The 18961-nt window shown below is 37.9% G+C and overlaps 1 protein-coding gene across 1 annotated transcript; it reads left to right on the top strand.

Moving 5' to 3' along the window:
* The first annotated feature begins 4930 nt into the window (after window positions 1-4930).
* On the top strand, window positions 4931-18489 carry LOC115424565 (cell death-inducing p53-target protein 1-like). The gene is made up of 5 exons (XM_030141917.1): window positions 4931-5007; window positions 13613-13635; window positions 13718-13804; window positions 13905-14106; window positions 15968-18489. Exons 2-5 carry the CDS (start codon window positions 13617-13619, stop codon window positions 16095-16097), a joined length of 438 nt encoding a protein of 145 aa, XP_029997777.1. The 5' UTR covers window positions 4931-5007; window positions 13613-13616; the 3' UTR covers window positions 16098-18489.
* The last annotated feature ends 472 nt before the right edge of the window (window positions 18490-18961 follow it).

The raw sequence follows: 18961 nt of genomic DNA, 5'->3' as shown, positions 1-18961 counted from the left end.
ATTAGATTCTCACTACAAGGCTCCTCAACTAAATTCTTTAATAAATGGCAATCTTTTTTAGATTACTTTCAGTCTTTACAAACGTTGCCTTCAGATTGATCTCTCACACCTCCACCCTACTCTGTTTTATTATTGTTAAGGTATTGTTGTTTTTTTGTTGTAATTTGTTCTGTCTGCCAATTATTGTCACATTTGATACATCTAGGTAATGTCTAATATTTAAAAGTAAACACAGGTATCTACAAGCTATGATTTTTTTTAAATTTTTTTTTAATTTTATTTCCATTAGCTCAATTAATATTCTTGTACACCACAGATTTGATACTGCTTGTACTTATTTGATTTTCTACTGCTCAGAGACTGTTGTGATGTTCTTGTTTCTGCTGTTGCCCCTTCTCGGAGGGCCTTGGGGTTGGATTGGGAATGGGGGAAAATGATATAAAAAGGCAATGTATAATGAATGCATTGTATTTATGCTCCTTTGTATGCTCTGTTACATTGCTCATAAAAAGATAAATAAAAAAAAAAAAAAAAAAAAAGAACTGATATTATCTTTTATATCACTGTGTATTTTGTGTATTCACAAAAAACAGCTGGTTTTAAGAGCCTTACTTATTATTATAACAGTTATGCAGATGTGACGTCTACTCAGTTTAACCAATAAAGACCCAAACAGCCACCGGCGACCAAAACCATCTACTGATCTAAACTGTTTAATACCTGTTGATCTACTAATCCTATCAATACATGTAAACAACAGAGGTAAAATGCAGTTTCTCGGCTGTAAATTATAATCAGATATGACCCATTTGGACGTTCAGACGCTCTGTAGTGAACGTGGAAACACTGTCATCTTCTACAACATTGATTCACCAGTAAAACCCATGGAGTTGGATCAATGACAGTGGATGGAGACACTGGGTTTATGTTCAGTTAATGATATCTTTGCTGAAAAAGTCACTTTTTCTTCAGTTTTCTGTATTTTTGATATCATAAGCCTCCACTTTAATCTAAGCTTTTATGAACGTGTAAATGATAAGTGAATTAAATATAGGAAAATTCATGATTTACACTGAAAAAAATGCAAAATAGAGAGGATAATATTATAATAAATAGTGATAAATCATTAAACAAAGGTCAAATACGGGGAAAAAAAAAATTTCATTTGAGAACTGATACAAAAGTAGCACTGGGTCTTTATAATTTAATGAAACAATGAGCCTGATGGTTCAGCAAGAAAAACTGTATTTATCGAATACAAACAGCTACTGAGCTCAACAGCCTTCTGCATTTCAGTCAGTCTTTTTCTTATTTCTTATAAAATGACAACTTTATACTTGTTTTATTTTACTCAGCCCTCAAAACATTAAATATTTTTTCCCAAAATGTCAGATTTTTTGACACATGCATTATTTTACAGATATTTTGGTGTCTAAACCTAACCAATGTTGGACTGGGAACTGAAATTGGTGACAAAAAACATGAAGTCAAAGCGCCTCAAAATGAAACTCACCAACAGAGCTGCCCCATCTGTGGACGTTTTTTTCACTCTTTATACTGACTTCAAAAAAGTTCAGTGTTTCTGAGTTTGATAAATGACAGTGGTTGGAGACACTTGATTCATGTTCAGCTATTGATATCTTGGCTGAAAAAGTCACTTTTTCTACTTTTTTTTTTTTTTTTTTTTTCTGATTCAATAATCCTCAACTTTAATCTGATCTTTCATGAATATCTACATGATCAGTGAATTAACTATAGGAAAATACATAATTTACACTGAAAAATGCAAAATACAGAGGATAATATTATAATAAATGGTAATAAATCACTTAAAAATGGTTAAATATAAAGAAAAATTTAATTGCAAACGGCAAAAAAAAAAAAAATAGTGCTGGGTCTTTATGGATTAATTTAACTATCACAGACCTACAGAGCCACCGGTGACCAAAAACATCCACTGATCTAAAATCCTTTTTGAGCCACTAATCCTATCAATACACTGAAATAATTCAGGTAAAATGTAGTTTTTCAGCTTCTCATCAGCATCAGATCTGACCCATTTGGACGTTCAGAGGCTCTGTAGTGAATGTGAAAACATTGATTCACCAGTTAAACCCTAATGACCGTAGGTTGGAGATGCTTGTTTTTATATTCAGTTAATGATAGCCTATATTTTGTTGAAAAAGTCACCTTTTTTTCCTGATTTGATCCCATAACCTTTGAATGCATAGCTTTTATGAACATCTACATGACCAATAAATTAAATACAGGAATTTTCACTGCAAAATACCAAAAACAGAGAATAATAATATAATAAATGGTGATAAATCCCTTGGGAAAGACAAAAAACCATTTGGAAGTTATGACAAAAATAGCTGAGTCTGTAAGTGTTAATGATCTATTTTGCTAAAAAAAAAAAAAAAAGTCTTTTTCTTGAATTTACTGAACCTGTAGGACCACCCACAGAACATGGTCATGTCATAGAAATCAGTTCACTAGCAAACATGTGTGCTATCACTCAACTTAGGACGACGCCACTCTGTCTTTGTTTTGGTGATGGAGTTCTCATTTTTAAACATACAGCTGCTTGCTGTCACTCACTGAACTGCTGAAGACTGAAAAAGAATGCTGAAGAATGTGTCTGTCCGTGCTCATTGTAAAGGTCAAACTAGATTTACTACCATCATGTAACATGTAACCTGTGTAAAAGGTATATAAGCTGGACTTCAGCCAGCCTAGTTTAGATGAATTACGAGGTTGCTCTGAGTGCCTGTAATTGTCTCACTTTGATTCTTGCAAGAATAACAAAGTATTTTTGTGATCCCTGAAATCAGAGTGTGGTGTTTTTCTTTGTCTCAGAGTGCTAGTAAATCCATTACAGTCCGTAAATGAAATATAAGAAAACATCTGATTTGACTAAAAAAAATACAGATGATAATATTATAGTAAATGGTAATTAATCACATTGGAAAGGTTCATTTGGGAGTCACCACAAAAATAGTTTTAGATCTTGAAGAGGTAATATGATCTGGAAGCAAAAGGCAGTGTGGACAGTAGTGTTTACAAGCCTTGGTTTGACTTATTTAAATGTAGGTTGATTTCATGACTAAATGAAAACTGGGCTTCAAGACAAGTTAAGAACAACTGCTTTACAGAAGTGTATTGTGATAAAGTAACCCTAACTATTGGAAGTTAACTGTCAAAAAGTGTAGACCTCATGCATTACAGGTTAACCCTCAACAGTCACTGAGAATATAAGCAAAGTCTGCAACACAACAGTTAAATGTTGGGTTAGAGGTGGTTGGGCAGCAGGCTGAACAAGCATCCCTCCATCGCTAAAACTAAACCCTTCAGCTACAGAAAGACTAGTTTCTGCTTCTGCACCTAACCTCTGACCTTTACAGATTTTTAAGCTACATCCTACATGTATGTAGGTATTAGGACCACATGGGAGTCATTTTAGAAACAAATGACAGATTATGGCAGCAAAACAGCCTTTTGTTTTTATAGAAAATTTTATTCAACATACATTTTCCAGCAAAAAGGCAACTTACAGGAATAGTTGTCGTACACTGCTGCTGCACCAGTGGCGGCTGCTCGTCTTTCAGACAGGGGAAGCTCATTGTCGGCTTACATAAAAAAAATAAATTAAAAAAAAAAAAGCATTAAGAAAATGCTCAGTGACCTTATCGTACCAAGAAGGCGTCTTTTCCAGGGACTGGACCAGTGTCCTCTCAATATCCATCAGAGCTAGGCTGCTTAGATGGCCTTGGCCCATTGTGTTGTGGGTGTAAGACTTCAGCCTTTTTAAACTAGAGATGCTCCTTTCACACCGACCTTGCCGACAGTTTGATTGATTTAACTATCTACAAAACGATATTAAACTCGAACAAGAAATGATTAAATTATGTAACTGAAACAAGAAAACGCTGAAATTATGTTAAATTGAAACAAGGAAGTACAATGAGTGGGTTTTATTTACAGTGCAAGAAATGAACGAGTAATTTCGTAGTGGTTTCTCTCTTGATTTCACAGCAGAATGCGCGACGGTATTAAACTGAACTGTGTCAGTGAAGGAGGAGATCTGAAAATAGCTGTCAATCAAACGGGATTCAGCCTTTCGACTGATCCTCCAATCAGCACGTGGGATTCTGGCGTCCAGCCCGGCTGAGCTCCACCCACAGCTCCATTCATCCCCAGAGATGCCCGGCGTCCGGGGGCGGGACAACATGGTGGCATTTATCCAATTACCGTCCAGTTTTGACACAATGAAAAAAACTGTTCCACTCAGTCCCATTGAAGCCCAGAGACGCCCGCAGTCTACGGACAAATGCACTGAGCAGAGATTGAATGAGAAAACAGCGCAACGGGAATGTATGAGAAGTGACCAACATTGCGTCCGTTGGTTTGTGATAAAGCTGATTCTGAATGAACTCATCTTCGAGATGAACGTGTTCTAACACATTTGTAGTCAATAAAATGTCAACACAACCGTACATATTTGACCATTTAATTCACGTAATTTTAGGGGAAGCCGGGCTTCCCTTGCAGTCTATGAGAAATCGCCACTGTGCTGCACTGAGGATTTGAAACTGGAAAAGATCAAATTAAGGTGTGATCCTGCAGGTCATCTTTGTACTGCACTTTAACAAGGCAAAACCAATGCAGTTAGTTTTGAAAGAAAAATGTAAGAGATTGGGTGTGTGTGTATGTGTGTGTGTTTGGGGGGGGGGGGGGGGGGGGGGCACCTTAAATATACCGTGCTCTGGGCACCCAAATGGTTAGCAGCGGCCCTGATACTGCCTCTGAGAGTTACACCTCACCACTTAATGAACCATTCCTGTTGCATATTCACATTTTTATGGATGTGGGCGGTGTTGAGGGCGTGTCCAGAGAGAGACAGATTTACAGGTGAGACAGATGGGCCTGTCATTTACCGCCTGTAGGACTCAACATCAGTAGCAACCAGTAACCACTTCTACATACTGACTGCAAATCTGCACCAAGGTAAGACCGTCAAACATTATGGAAGAACATTTTATTTACGTATCAATATTCAGGGATGTTCAACAAACTCCAGTCAGATTAGCTCATTAGTTTTAGTTGTAATGTTATTATATTACAGCTATTTTGGTGAGTTTAGATCAGTTAGAGATGCCAAGAGAAAAAACAAATGACAAAAAGATTACTGCACAATTAAAAACACATTATTTTATGTTTTAAGAGCCAGATCTGTAGCATTTCATCCGATATTTAGGCACTGTTAAGGGCATAGTTTTGACCTTTTCACCACTGTTATCTGATCTGACACACAACAGGTTTCATAGTTGTTAATGTTGTACATTTTAAGTAGGAAGAACATTGGATTTTTATTGCTTATTTCTCATCATCTTTTTTTTCCACGTCGACTCTTGTATTTTTGTCTTATGTAGAATATTCATGTCAGGCTTTGATCATCATGTACAGCTGTGGGTGTAGTCCAGTTCTTGGTCTGTAGCTTAAGGCCACAATTTGCTATAAGATCCCAATTTGTGTGTACTAATTTGCGGATGCAATCTAGAATTTTGCATGTGGGATTGAACCACGGTTTGTGGGTGATCTACTAAGAGTGACTGCTAAATGACAAAAAGTGCAAACGTGTTGGAGATATGCCTGAGGGCTGTGCGTGTTTTTTGTTGGTTTGCAGCATGGCAAGTTTGGAGAGATGAAAGCGCAAAGTTAAATTCGACCCTATAGAATTAGAGGTGTTGGTCGATGAAGCAAATAAACACTCAAATGAGCTACAGCAAAGAAGCCATTTAGAACTTCAGACAGCACATCTGAAAAACAGGACTGGAAGATCCCAGCTGTTATAGTTACATTTCGCTGGAATGGCCCTGATGCAAAAAATTGTAAACTTGCCAGGAGTTTTGTCATTTCAGGTATTGCGTGACTCTTTCTTGTGACCGGCTCCAAATCTGCTCTTGAAGCTCCAAAGTGACAAGGCTGGATAGGCGAGATGTTTTAAAGAGTGTTTCCTCATTCATTCCAAAACGTTCATACGTGGATGAAAAATGTGTTCTCTGCATCATGTTTTATCGTTTCACTGTCTCCTTCCTGCACTTGTGTCTCACTACTGTCATCAAAATTGCACCTGACACTCTAGTGTTATTGTTATGTTTACTATTTCCTCTACATTTATGTTAATGTTCTTGTTTCTCTGTTTCATGTTTAATGCTCAGATACTACTTTGTCATGCACCCACACACGCACACAAACACATACACACACATATACATACACACACATACAACCACAAACACACACTTTGACATGCAAATGCACACATAAAAACTTTAAAATGTGACTACTTTAGTTCAATCCCAAATGGCAGCACTTAAATTTGTACCTTGGAATATTCAAGGAATTGGTTCTCAGGCAAAGAAAAGACAAATAATTTATAACCTGGCAAAATTAAAAACTGATGTTTGTTTACTTCAAGAAACACATCTCTCTAGTTCAGATCATAATAAACATAAATCATTACAATTCAATCATATATTCTCACCCCGCTACAATAGAAAACAAAGAGGGGTATCCATCTTAATAAATAAGAGTATCATTTGTTCACACTCTGTTTTGCAGCTTTTAGGGTACACACATGTAACAGACAGGGGAGTGAGGCAGCAGGCAGGCAGGACTGTGATGCTGCTAGTTTTAAGGTGGTAGTCAGCCACTGATGCTGGCCTGCCCCTCTCTTTGCCTCATCAACACTACAAGCACAGCCTCTCAAAGTCAAAGGCTGTCAGGACCTCTCAACCTTATAGCAGCTTGCCTCAAGCCTCTGCCTGCCTAACAATTTCAAAGACGGAGAATCAAGAAAAATGCTACAAAAATGTTGGATTCAACATTTCAAAGTCAGAATTTTGATTAAAGTGTAGTTCTCCAAAAGTACTTCCAGAATATGTAACTTTCATAGAAGAAAACTTACTTTTAGATAAGGAGAAATTCATCTGCAGCTGAGCATGGCAGAATGACCTTCTCCGAACCGACTGGCAGTTACACACTACGAGAATCCTGAAGGTCCCTGGTTTACCCAGAATACAGGCATCTGTATCAGTGAAACTGTACACAGAGTTAGTTTAGACAAAGTACTTCCAGATTATCAAATCCACGTGTCTTTGTCTATAACTTGGCTGTCAGGGTGATGGCCAGCAGACTAAAGGGGTCTGGACCTCATGTGAAATTTAGAAACAGACATCCTGATTACAAGTTGTTGTAAACTGCTAAATACACACCAACTGATGGCAAATTTGATATGGATGTTTTGCTTACCTCTTATCTGTCTGCAAATGTCCAAATAATTAGGATCTGACACCTTAGATCCATGCCAGGATGGAGAATGTGAAGAAAAAGTGAGTGTCTTGTTACAGTGGAGAATGCTAACATAACGGTTTTGTGAGAAAAACACCTTAAAATATATATTAAATTTTTTTTTAAAAAAAGCACAAATATTTATACACATACATTTAGTTCAGATTCTGCAGATTAAATACATAATTGATTGATTACTGTGTGATAATGACTTTAGGAGTAATTCAGTTTTTTAAAAAGTGAGAGGTCCTGCTTGTAGTGATTGATACCCGTAAACTGAAAAACAGACAATTCTTCCATCACTGACCCAGAGGGATGTTTTGTCATAATAAACATATCAATTAACAACAACCTAGTGACAATCGGTAACATTAATGGCCCAAACTCAGACAACCCTTTTTTTTTTTTTAGAAACTTTTTCTCCTCTATCTCTACATATTCCAACTGCCCCATCATAAGAGGAGGTAATTTCAATACAGTCATGAATCCAGAAATAGACAGAAGCAGAACACCATCTAGTAAACGCACCTGGCCATCCACTGATGTAATCAAACAGTTCATGAGTGATCTTGGTCTCAGCAATATTTGGCAACTACAACATCCGTCCACAAACCAGTATTCTTTCTTTTCACCTGTTCACCAGTTATCTTCACATATCGACTTCTTTCTAACCAGCAATTCAATTTTAACCGATATCTCAGATTCCAAAATTCACCCAATTATCATCAGCGACCATTTACGTGGAATAATAGCACTCCCCATAACTCTAACAGTAGATGGCGCTTCAACACATCCCTCCTCAAAGACCCAGAATTTGACAGCCTCATCAAAAAGGAGTGGGCATCCTTCCAAGAAATAAATGATTTCCTGAAGTCATCTTCTTCAATTCTCTGGGAAACAGGTAAAACCGTTTTAAGAGGGGTCATCATTTTATTTTCTGTTCCCAAAAAATGAAAGATCAACAACAACAAAAAGTCTTGAAACCCTTATTGCAAAGATTCCAACAGAATACACCCAGAACGAGCTAAGAAAATACAAATTCCAAATGAATGAATTCATTAATAAGAAAACTCAATTCATCATACACAGACTTAAGCAAGAACATTCCCACCGTAACAACAAATCTGGAAAATACCTGGCAACCAAACTAAGCAAAAAACAAAGAAAAAACAAATATTCCCATCACCAAGGACTCAGCAGGGAAGTCATCACAATCACCAGAAACAATAAACAAAATCTTCAGAGACTTTTATGCAAATCTATATTAATTGGAAAAGGACTTGGACCAGCGAGACATTCATTTTTTTCTCAGTAATATAAACCTAGCACATAGCACAGCTAACCCAAGATCAAATTTCCATACATGAAGTTCCAATTACAGACAAAGAACTCTTAAAAGCCCCTCATCTCATGCCCAATAACAAATCATCAGGGCCTGATGGCTTCCCTGCTGAGTTCTATAAACATTTCTGGTCCATTTTATCCCCAGGCTTTCAAAGAGTCATCACCAAAATAAAAAAAAATAATTCCAAATTACCGCCACATGAACACTGCCACAATTTCACTGCTCCTTAAACCCAACAAAGATCCAACACTACCAGCCAGTTACCGTCCAATCTCTCTCCTCAACCTAGACCTTAAAATCATCACCAAAACATTAGCTCACAGAGTAGAGACAATAATCCCATCTGTAATCCATCCTGACCAGACCGGTTTCACTAAAGGTAGACATTCATCTAATAACACATGCAGACTCTTCAATATAATGGAGCACACACCACAACAACAAACACAATCCATCATAGTCACATTAGATGCTAGGGATGGGAATCGTTAAGAATTTAATGATTCTATTATCGATTTTGCTTATCGATCTGATTCCTTATCAGTTCTCATTGGGTGAGGGAATAAAAGAGTACAAACAGGTTTGTTTGCATCAGCTGTCTTTTATATTTCTCTCTGCAAGAAAATATAACATATACAGTATGCACAAATAAAAATAACAGATGACACCGTGGGGGGGGGGGTGTCACACCATACGACTGTACAGTGAAACTGAAACTTCAGATGCTTCTATGTCTCCTGTTGTTGTGCACCTCATTTTCCTTTTTCCTACCTTTAGAAACTTTTATTTGAGGGGGCAAGACATTTGTTGGCCCCACCAGAACCGGGCCCAGATGACCCTGGTGTTCGCTCTGCCGCTACATTCACAAGCGTTGCTAAGTAGCATATCAAATACATGTCATTCCTGCAAATGAATCACATGCTGTGGACAAATGTTCGAGTATATTAGAGGGATTTCCCCCTTTTGAAGAAATGGAAGCTTTGCAAGTGTTACAAGTGGCCCTGGTGTCATCTTTTCACCATACTTTGGAGCGTTTCTGCCTCAACGCCATGTTGGCTATGTTTTAAACCAAAACAATACAGCATGTGTGTGACGTCATCATGCATGTGCAACAAAGGTGGAATCGATAAGCAGAATCGTTAAGCAGGCAGGCAAACAATTCCAAGGAATCGAGCTACTGGGAACTGGTTATCAAAAAGAACTGGTTCTCAGTTCCCATCCCTATTAGATGTAGAAAGAGCTTTCAACTTAGTGATCTGGTTATTTCTTATATCCATAATGCAAAAATTTGGCTTTGGGGAATCATTTATCAATTGGGTTAAAATTTTCTATACTGCACCGACACCCACTGTCATCACAAATGGACTAACCTCACAATGTTTCACATTGCACAGGAGGACGAGGCAAGGATGCCCACTCTCTCCGTCCCTTTTCACATTATTCATTGAACCCCTTGATACAGCCATCCACCAAAACCCCAACATCCAAGGAATTCAAATGCCAAATAAGCATTATAAAATTAGTCTCTATGCGGACGACATACTATTGTTTCTACAAAACCCTCACACTTCACTTCACCACAGGAAACAATTAAGCTTATAGAAACATTTTCCAACATCTCCAACTACTCCATAAACTGGCACAAATCTTCAATCCTCCCACTACAACATAACAGCTGGGATGTGGCAGCCCACACTCCACCTATTCCTTTAGGCACAAACCACATCACATATTTAGATATCAATAGTTCCATCAGGCTGTCAGAGTTGTTTAACCTTAATCACACCCCACTACTTAAAACAGTAAGAGACAATCTCCACCAGTGAGACCAGTGACCAAAACCATCTACTCATCTAAAATATTTAGTAACTTCTGATCCACTGATCCTATCAATCCATGTCAATAATTGGTGTAAAATATAGTTATTAATTTTTTCATGGTCATCAGATATGACCCACTTGGACGTTCAGATGCTCCGTTCTTACCATGGAAACATTATCATCTTCTATAACGTTGATTCACCAGTGAACCCATGGAGTTGAATCAATGACTGTGGATGAATACACTGGGTTTATGTTCAGTGAATGATATATTTGCCAAAAAGTTACCTTTTCTTCAGTTTTCTGTGTTTCTGATATCATAACCCCTCATTTTAATCTCAGCTTTTATGAACATCTAAATGATAAGTGAATTAAATATAGGAAAATACCTGTTTCTACAGGAAAAAGAGTAAATAAAGTGGATAATATTGGAATAAGAAGGGATAATAATAAGGGAAAATTCATGTGGGAACTGACACAGAAGTAGCTCTGGATCTTTATGAGTTAAATCTCTAGACTCAATGATTAACAAATTTTACAGGAAAAACAAGACCCCAAGAATAAAATTAAGTACACTTTTAAAACCCAAATCACAAGGAGGACTAGCAGCACCACATTTCTGTCACTATTTTCTTGCTAATCAACTACTATACATATACAAATGGATTCACCCCCAACAATCAGACACCACTTGACTAGACATTGAATAACGAACAATTTCAACGCTTCAGATTTACCATTTCTCAGTCTATCTATTAAATTTCATCCCTGTTTTAAATCATTTACAATATCAGTAACTCTGACAGCCTGGTGGAAATTTCACAAAATCACAAATTCCACCCTGACTCCAATTAAATTCACACCTTTCTGGCACAATCCTGACTTTATTAGCGACAAGAAACCACTTAATTTCCATTCTTGGGCAGATAAAGGGATCCCACACTTACAGCACACATTTCACAATAACTATCTGGTCCATTTCTCTGACCTGGTTCTGGAGTTTGGCATCAGGAGCAATCCATATCTGGAATACCTTCAACTTAAATCAGCCACCAAAGCAATCTGTAACTCATCCACAAATGTTGCTCTCTAACCATCATGTTCTGATTTTGGCGTTCAGCCAAAAAACTCCTCTCCAATATACACAAAATAATGACGCAGTCGGACCAAACCACATCTTTTCCAACAATAAAATGGGAAAAAGACTAATTGATTGCTCCTGATGCTGAACTCTGGAACCAAATCTGCAACAATATGTATTCAGTGACTAAAAATCCAAATGTACAGTTAATACAACACAAAATAATTCACAGAACTCACCTCACTGGGCTTAAAATATTTAAAATGGGCTCCACAACAGATAAATGTACTAACTGCACACAAAATAGGGTCAACCATTTAGGGCAACTGTTGAGAGAAGTCTTAAGCCAATATAGCATTGCACCTGTGTTGGCTGCTCAGTAGTAATATTGAAAGTTAGGTAATGATAGTCCCCCATTGAAAAAGATACCGGAATCTGGGTAATATATTATCTTTATTATATTTATTCTGCCCCCTATCCTGTGCTCCAGTGTTGAAAATCTTGTTTTATTGAATCTACTAATGGAGGGAAATTTGTTTTATACAGGTGCTTGTAGTGGTTAGTGATCCACACACCTCAGTATCTGAATTTGTCTTTACTTAATTTAAATGGCAAAGGACTTTGTACAGTTTGTTTGGCTGCAGAGTTAATGGGCATAAGTTCACTCTTCTGCATATTTACTCTATAGCCTGATATTTTCCCAAAAGCATTCAGAAGGGTAAGCCATTGTGGCAGACTTTTTAATGGGTCGGACACCAGTACTTCTACTTTTACCAGAGTTTTACTTAAGTATCTGTACTTCCACTGGAGTATAGAATGTGTGGACTTTTGCCGCCTTCTGCCCCACCCCACAGCTTCTGACAGGAAACATCCACACAATGCAGTGAACCTACCCTGTGATGACAACTACTGTTAGCGGGTTTAGTTACACTTAAAGGCATCACACACACTTTGATTAGAGCCCAATGAGATGTTTAGCTTCACTAGTCAGGCTTCGACACTGTGGTAAAAGTCAGATTTGGGTCAATATATAATTGAGGGACTTTTGAAGTCCATGGGATATATCTTGCATACATCTTTATCAAAACTAAAAAAAAACCTAATATTTCTTATGTTCATTATGATCATGTCTTTAAAAATTCCATAATTATTTCATTACAGAAACAATCACAAATTAGAAAATGACTATTAAATAATTAATAAATGAATAGATATATTAAATGTCAACTAAATAACCGTCCAAATTTAATAACAACCACCTTCTAATTAGCTAAACAATAATAAAATGCACTTATTAAAAAATTGTTTTGATTGTGTTCTTTTTTTAAGTTGAGTTTCTTTTATGGTGACATGTAAAATTTTATATGGAAAATTTTTTTTTTATCTGTGTCTGAGAAATCACTTTCATCTAAGTTACCCATTACAAAAACACCTCTCAACGAAGTGTGCTATTACAAATCACATGACCTGCTCCACATGATGTCATTTCCTCCTGAAGAGAACACTGGCAAGACTCCAAGATATGTTCTGTCTCCTCTTTCTTAGTTATTACCTCCACCAGGAGGTATTGTCATCACTTTGCTTTGTGTGTTTCCGTGCATGTTTGCGAATTTGTTTGTTTGTTAGCAAGATAACACAAAAAGTTCTGGACGGATTTTCATGAAATTTTCAGGAAATGTTGATACTGGCACAAGGAAGAAATGATTAAATTTTGGTGGTGATCGGGGGGGATTTATCGCACTCTTATGTCAACAGTGTTAATACAATACAGTATTTTTACAAACAGTTGTATATATGATATTTAGAAGAGTCGTTCTGTAAAAATGCCATGTGTTATGGTTATGTTGATGTTAGACCTGAAAACAGCAAAAATGTCATCTATATCTGTCAACTGTTACCCTGTAAAGGGAACTCAAAAAGTCCCTCAATTATATATTGACCCATTTGTTTCTGTAGAACCAGGATGTGTTGTTGAGATGTTCACAGAGCTCTTTGTGTTTCTTTCTGATGCAGCACAATGAGTGCAGATGGAGCAGGTAAGACAACAAACATCATCATCCTCATCCTCATCAGATCAACACCTTCAACACCTTAACTGTTCTTCTTCTTCTGGTTTAGTTGAAGGTGCTTCAGATGGGGTGAAGGTTTTCTATGTCCACACTGCCATCCCGGATCAGAACAGCCCTAGGGGCACAAACCCTCCAGGTAAATCCACACCTGTTCACACCAGCTGAGTAAGAGGGACAACTTCCACTCTGCCCTTTAAAGAAAGTGTGAAACATTTGCTCAATTTCTCCATCCTTAGTGTACACTAGTGGTGGAGGAAACCTGGGCACAAGCCTGGGGTCTGGAGAAGTCAAGCACAAGTTTGTAAGCTACGACACAGAGCTGGGCTTTCACCCTGGCATGACCACCTGCCCCACCTGTCAGCAGCAGGTCATGACTGAGGTCACCTTCAAAGCAGGGAGGTACGCCTGGCTTACACTCCTGCTCATCTTCTGCCTCGGGTGAGTGGTTTTGACTTCATGTACAGTCCTCATTTAGAGCAAAGGGGAGGAGTTTCCCCTCAGAGCTTTCTGACAGAAAGGTGTTCATTCTTCCACTGGAAAACATTATGTTTTAACCCAAACCAGCATCTTTTCCTAAACCTCACGAACCTAAACTAGCTAATTTTGACACAAACTAAGCAAATATGAGGGTGACAACAAACCCATAATGTTTTAATAAAAAATATTAGAACAATCAAGTTGCAATATTTTAGGAAAAGGACACAATATTTCAAGAAAAAAGTTGAAATTGTATTAGAATGAAATTTCATGTTATTTTAACAGAAATTGTGCATTAAATAGTATTAGCATTAATTAACTTAACCCATAAAGACCCAAACAGCCACTGGTGACCAAAAGCATCTACTCATCTATTATGTTTAATAACTGTTGATCCACTAATTCTATTAAACATGTAAATAATTAGTGTAAAATACAGTTTGTCATCTTTTCATGGTCATCAGATATGACCCATTTGGACGCTCAGAGGCTCTGTAGTGAACGTGGAAACACCGTCATCTTCTACAACATTGATTCACTAGTAAAACCCATGGAGTTGGATCAATGACAGTGGATGGACACACTCGGTTTACGTTCAGTTAATGATATATTTGGTGAAAGTCACTTTTTCCTCAGTTTTCTGTATTTTTGATATAATAACCCTCCACTTTAAGCTTTTATGAACTTCTAAATGATAAGTGAATTAAATATCGGAAAATTCATGATTTACACGCAAAATATGGAGGATAATATACAGTTGCAGAAAAAATGATTAGACCACCCTTGTTTTCTTCAATTTCTTGTTCATTTTAATGCCTGGTACAACTAAAGGTACATTTGTTTGGACAAATATAATGATAACAACAAAAATAGCTCATAAGAGTTTAATTTCAGAGCTGATATCTATCCATTTTCCATGGTTTCTTGATAATAATTAAAATCACTTCAGTTCGTACATCAATAGCTATGGCATTGTACTGACAAAAACAGTGCTTTTAGGCATTCCATGTTTTCTTTTCTGTCTGTTTTAGTCACATGATACACACAGGAGTTAGTACTTGACTGCATAACCATTGTTTTTGATGAGTTTTGATGATCTAATAATACTTTCCATGACCGTATAATAAATGGTGATAAATCATTAAACAAATGTCAAATACAGAGAAAAATTCATTTATGAACTGACACAAAAATAGCACTGGGTCTTTATGGTTTAATGAAACACTGAGTCTGATGATTCAACAAGAAGAACTGTATTTATCAAATACAAACAACTACTGAGCTCAGCAGCCTTCTGCATTTCAGTCAGTCTTTCTCTTATTTCTTATAAAATGACAACTTTATACTTGTGGTATATTATTCAGTCCTCAAAATGTTCAATCTTTTTTCTCAAAATATTAGATTTTTTGACACATGTGTCTCACAGATATTTTTGGTACTTAAACCTAACCAAAGGTGGACTGGAAACTGAAATTAGTGACAAAAAAATAATAAGTCAGTGTGCCTGAAACTAAACTCCTGTGTGACCCACTCATCACCAACAGACCTGCTCCATCTATGGAGTTTTTTTTTTTTTTTTTTTTTTACTCTTTATACTGAGTTCAAAAAACTCCAGTGTTTCTGTCAGAAAGTCCTGAAGACCAACTTCTCCCAGTTCTTCATTTAGCCAAGACATACCATGCTGTTGTAAAACATCTACTATAGCCCATTGAGTCTGCATGTTGATAAAAATATCAGAAATCAAAATCTAACATGCATGATCCACAGAGAAAGAATAAAACACTGAATTGCACATGTTGATGTGACTGTGTTTGTGCTGCAGGTTGCTCATGTGCCTGGCTCCCTGGTTACTGATGCCCATGGTATTGCATAAAAGATTCAAGGACGCGTACCACACATGCCCCCGCTGCAACAGAGTCCTGCATGTGGAGAAGAGGCAGTGCTGTCAATGACAGGCGTGAAGGCACAAATGGACCCACAGAAATACCAAATCAGATCCTGTCAGCTCCGTCTGTGCTTTGGTCACATTCTAAGGGACTGAATAAAAGCAAGTTATTTCTATGGGTGAACCAAACATCAACGACTTCCACATGATAGCTTATTATTCACTAAGAGACCTGGGGCCTCATGTATGAAGGGTGTGTACGCCCAAAAACATGGCGTAAGCACTTTTCCATGCTTGTGTTTACATGTATAAAGCATGAAATGACCATGAAAATGTGCAGTCTCTACGCCAACTTCATAGCTGGCATATGTACGTTTAGTGCTTTGGAACTATTGGTGACACTTACAGGTGATGTTGGGAAACTGTTAATAATGTGAAAAAGCTAATTCCTCAGAGTGATGTGCACATCAGAGATACACAGATGACCAGTTAACACACTGGTACACCATCCTACTGCCAGAGGAGCACATCCCCCCACCAGACCAACCAGACCAACCCCAGACCCATAAATGCTAATCCTGTAATTGAATCTGCAATTGAATCTGCGAGGCCTTTCGGGCCCGGCAACATGTGATTTCAACCATACAAAGAAACAAGGACACAAAATCCACTTGTTGATAAATGCATCTAATGCAGTATTGATGTCTGTGAGAACATTTAAAATCGGTCCAGGTGCTCATCGATGCCACTGATTGCCCTCACAATATCCTCTTGTGACTCCAGCACAGCACGGGTGAGGACACAGCTGGTTGGATGGGCATCAGCAGCTGGCTGTTGTGGTGGACCAGAGGATCGGCTGGTGCTGGGGAGGCTGGAGGAAGCCCCTGGGTCTGGGATCCAAGACTGGGATGGGACACTCTAATGCCGCGTTTCCACTACATGGAACCAGCTCAACTTGACTCAGGTACCAGGTACCATTCCTGGAGACCATTTCCATTACAGGATATTACCAACTTCAGAGTACCTGGACGTCATAGTGACGCGGAATGTTACTTCCGTGTCATCTGCTCAGAGAGTTGCTGATAAAGTCGCTCACTGCCTGTTGCCCCGTCAAGCTCACGCTGAATTTTTTCATCGACCACCGAAGACAACAATGTCTGAACCTCTGTGGCTGACCATGGTGTAGTTTTGCGGGCTGCCGTCATGTGGATTAACCTACCAGTATATTTACTGTAAACTTCTGAAATCTGTTTTTTTTAAAGGCACATTGATGACACAGTGACGCAGAGACAACTCTCTGACCAGTCAGTGGTCTGCAGTATTTACACGTCATGTTTTAGTATCTCTTCCCCAGTTTTGGAACCTTGACGGAGCAGATACCAACAAACTAGTACTGGGTACCAGATTCCAGGTCCTTTTACGTAATGGAAACTCAAAAAGGCCGAGTTGAGTCAAGTCGAGTCGGTACCACATAGTGGAAATACGGCATAAAACACTTAACGTAAAAAAGCTTAACGTAGCTTAATGCCCAAAAACTGCGATCAACCATCACCAAATTATGCCTGTCCATCTCTAATCATGTCCACTTTCAACTCTCCTGAAATCAAAACAAAAATCCCAGAATTATGGATGCTGTCCACGTTAAGCTTTTTCCTCTGCATAGGCACACATTATAGAGAAAAACCTTAATGTAGCTTAACGTCCAAAAACTGTGATCAATCATCACCAATCGCATCATTTTGATTTTTGGAGAGGTGAAAGTGGACATGATTACAGATGTCCATGCATAATTTGGTGATGACTGATCACTGTTTTCAGACATTAAGCTACGTTAAGCTTTTTCACATTAAGTGTTTTAGACTGCCCTGCTGTGTCTCATCGTCTTCTCCTGCCTCATTGTCTGTTGGAAAATAATAAATTGAGTATTGAAACATGAGTCAAAGTCTTTGAGTGGTGACTCTGCTCAGATGGGCAGAGTTCATCCTCTTCTCTCCTCCCTGCCTGTTTTGGCCTCCGCTTCACGTCCACCTTGACGTCATCTGATCACGCAGAGAGGAGAATCCCACCTGCAGGTCCTGTTTATACTCATTTGTATGGGGGCATAGAGGGGGAGGAGTCTGGTACTCTGACATAGGCAGTCAATTCCACACTGATTGGGATATATAAAGGAAATGTACTTGGATTCAGTTTTATTCATCTGGATTTTTTGGGGGTGTACAGAGTTTTCTGGATGTGAGCATACACCAGGTTTCACTATGAAATCTATACAAGTCTTTATACATGAGGCTCCAGGAGTGATTTAACTGTCAGAGCTGCTCACTTGTTCACACTTTGGCAGGTATAATAAAGCACATCCAATGCAATTTTTGGTTCCAGCAGAAAAAATTGATCCCCTTTGATCCCTCTTTCAAACTTTTGTATACCTAATATTGAAATGAAGGCTTATAGACTAAATCCAATACTTTAAATTTTTTAAGGTGTCCTTCTGAAATTAATGGGCTCTATGTTTTATAGATGAACACAAACACAAGAGCAAAATAAGCTTCTACAGAAACATTTACAAAAGCCAAAATCTAAAATAATCTGCAGTTATTGCACGAACACTGATGTTGGCATTTTTCCAGATATTTTACATTTTCTAGAATAAAAGCAGATTCTCTGTTTTTTATGTTAAATTCTAATCAATATTTATGGTTTAATTTAACTATCACAGACCTACAGAGCCACCAGTGACCAAAAACATCCAATGATCTAAAATCATTTTTGAGCCACTAATCCTATCAATACATTGAAATAATTCAGGTAAAATGTGGTTCTTCAGCTTCTCATCAGCATCAGATCTGACCCATTTGGACATTCAGAGGCTCTGCAGTGAACATGAAAACACGCTGATTCACCAGTTAAACCCATGTAGTATGATAAATGACAGTG

This window comes from Sphaeramia orbicularis, chromosome 8, assembly GCF_902148855.1.
Source record: "Sphaeramia orbicularis chromosome 8, fSphaOr1.1, whole genome shotgun sequence".
Classification (NCBI taxonomy): Eukaryota; Metazoa; Chordata; class Actinopteri; order Kurtiformes; family Apogonidae; genus Sphaeramia; species Sphaeramia orbicularis.
Note: the sequence above shows the minus strand (reverse complement) of the source record. Positions and strands in the feature narration are given on the sequence as shown.

What these genes read in the sequence shown, in the direction of transcription:
- LOC115424565 (XM_030141917.1), top strand. An exon ending in TAGGGGCACAAACCCTCCAG is followed by an intron (nt 13,805 to 13,904) that starts GTAAATCCACAC and finishes CTCCATCCTTAG; the next exon opens with TGTACACTAGTGGTGGAGGA. An exon ending in CTGCTCATCTTCTGCCTCGG is followed by an intron (nt 14,107 to 15,967) that starts GTGAGTGGTTTT and finishes TTTGTGCTGCAG; the next exon opens with GTTGCTCATGTGCCTGGCTC.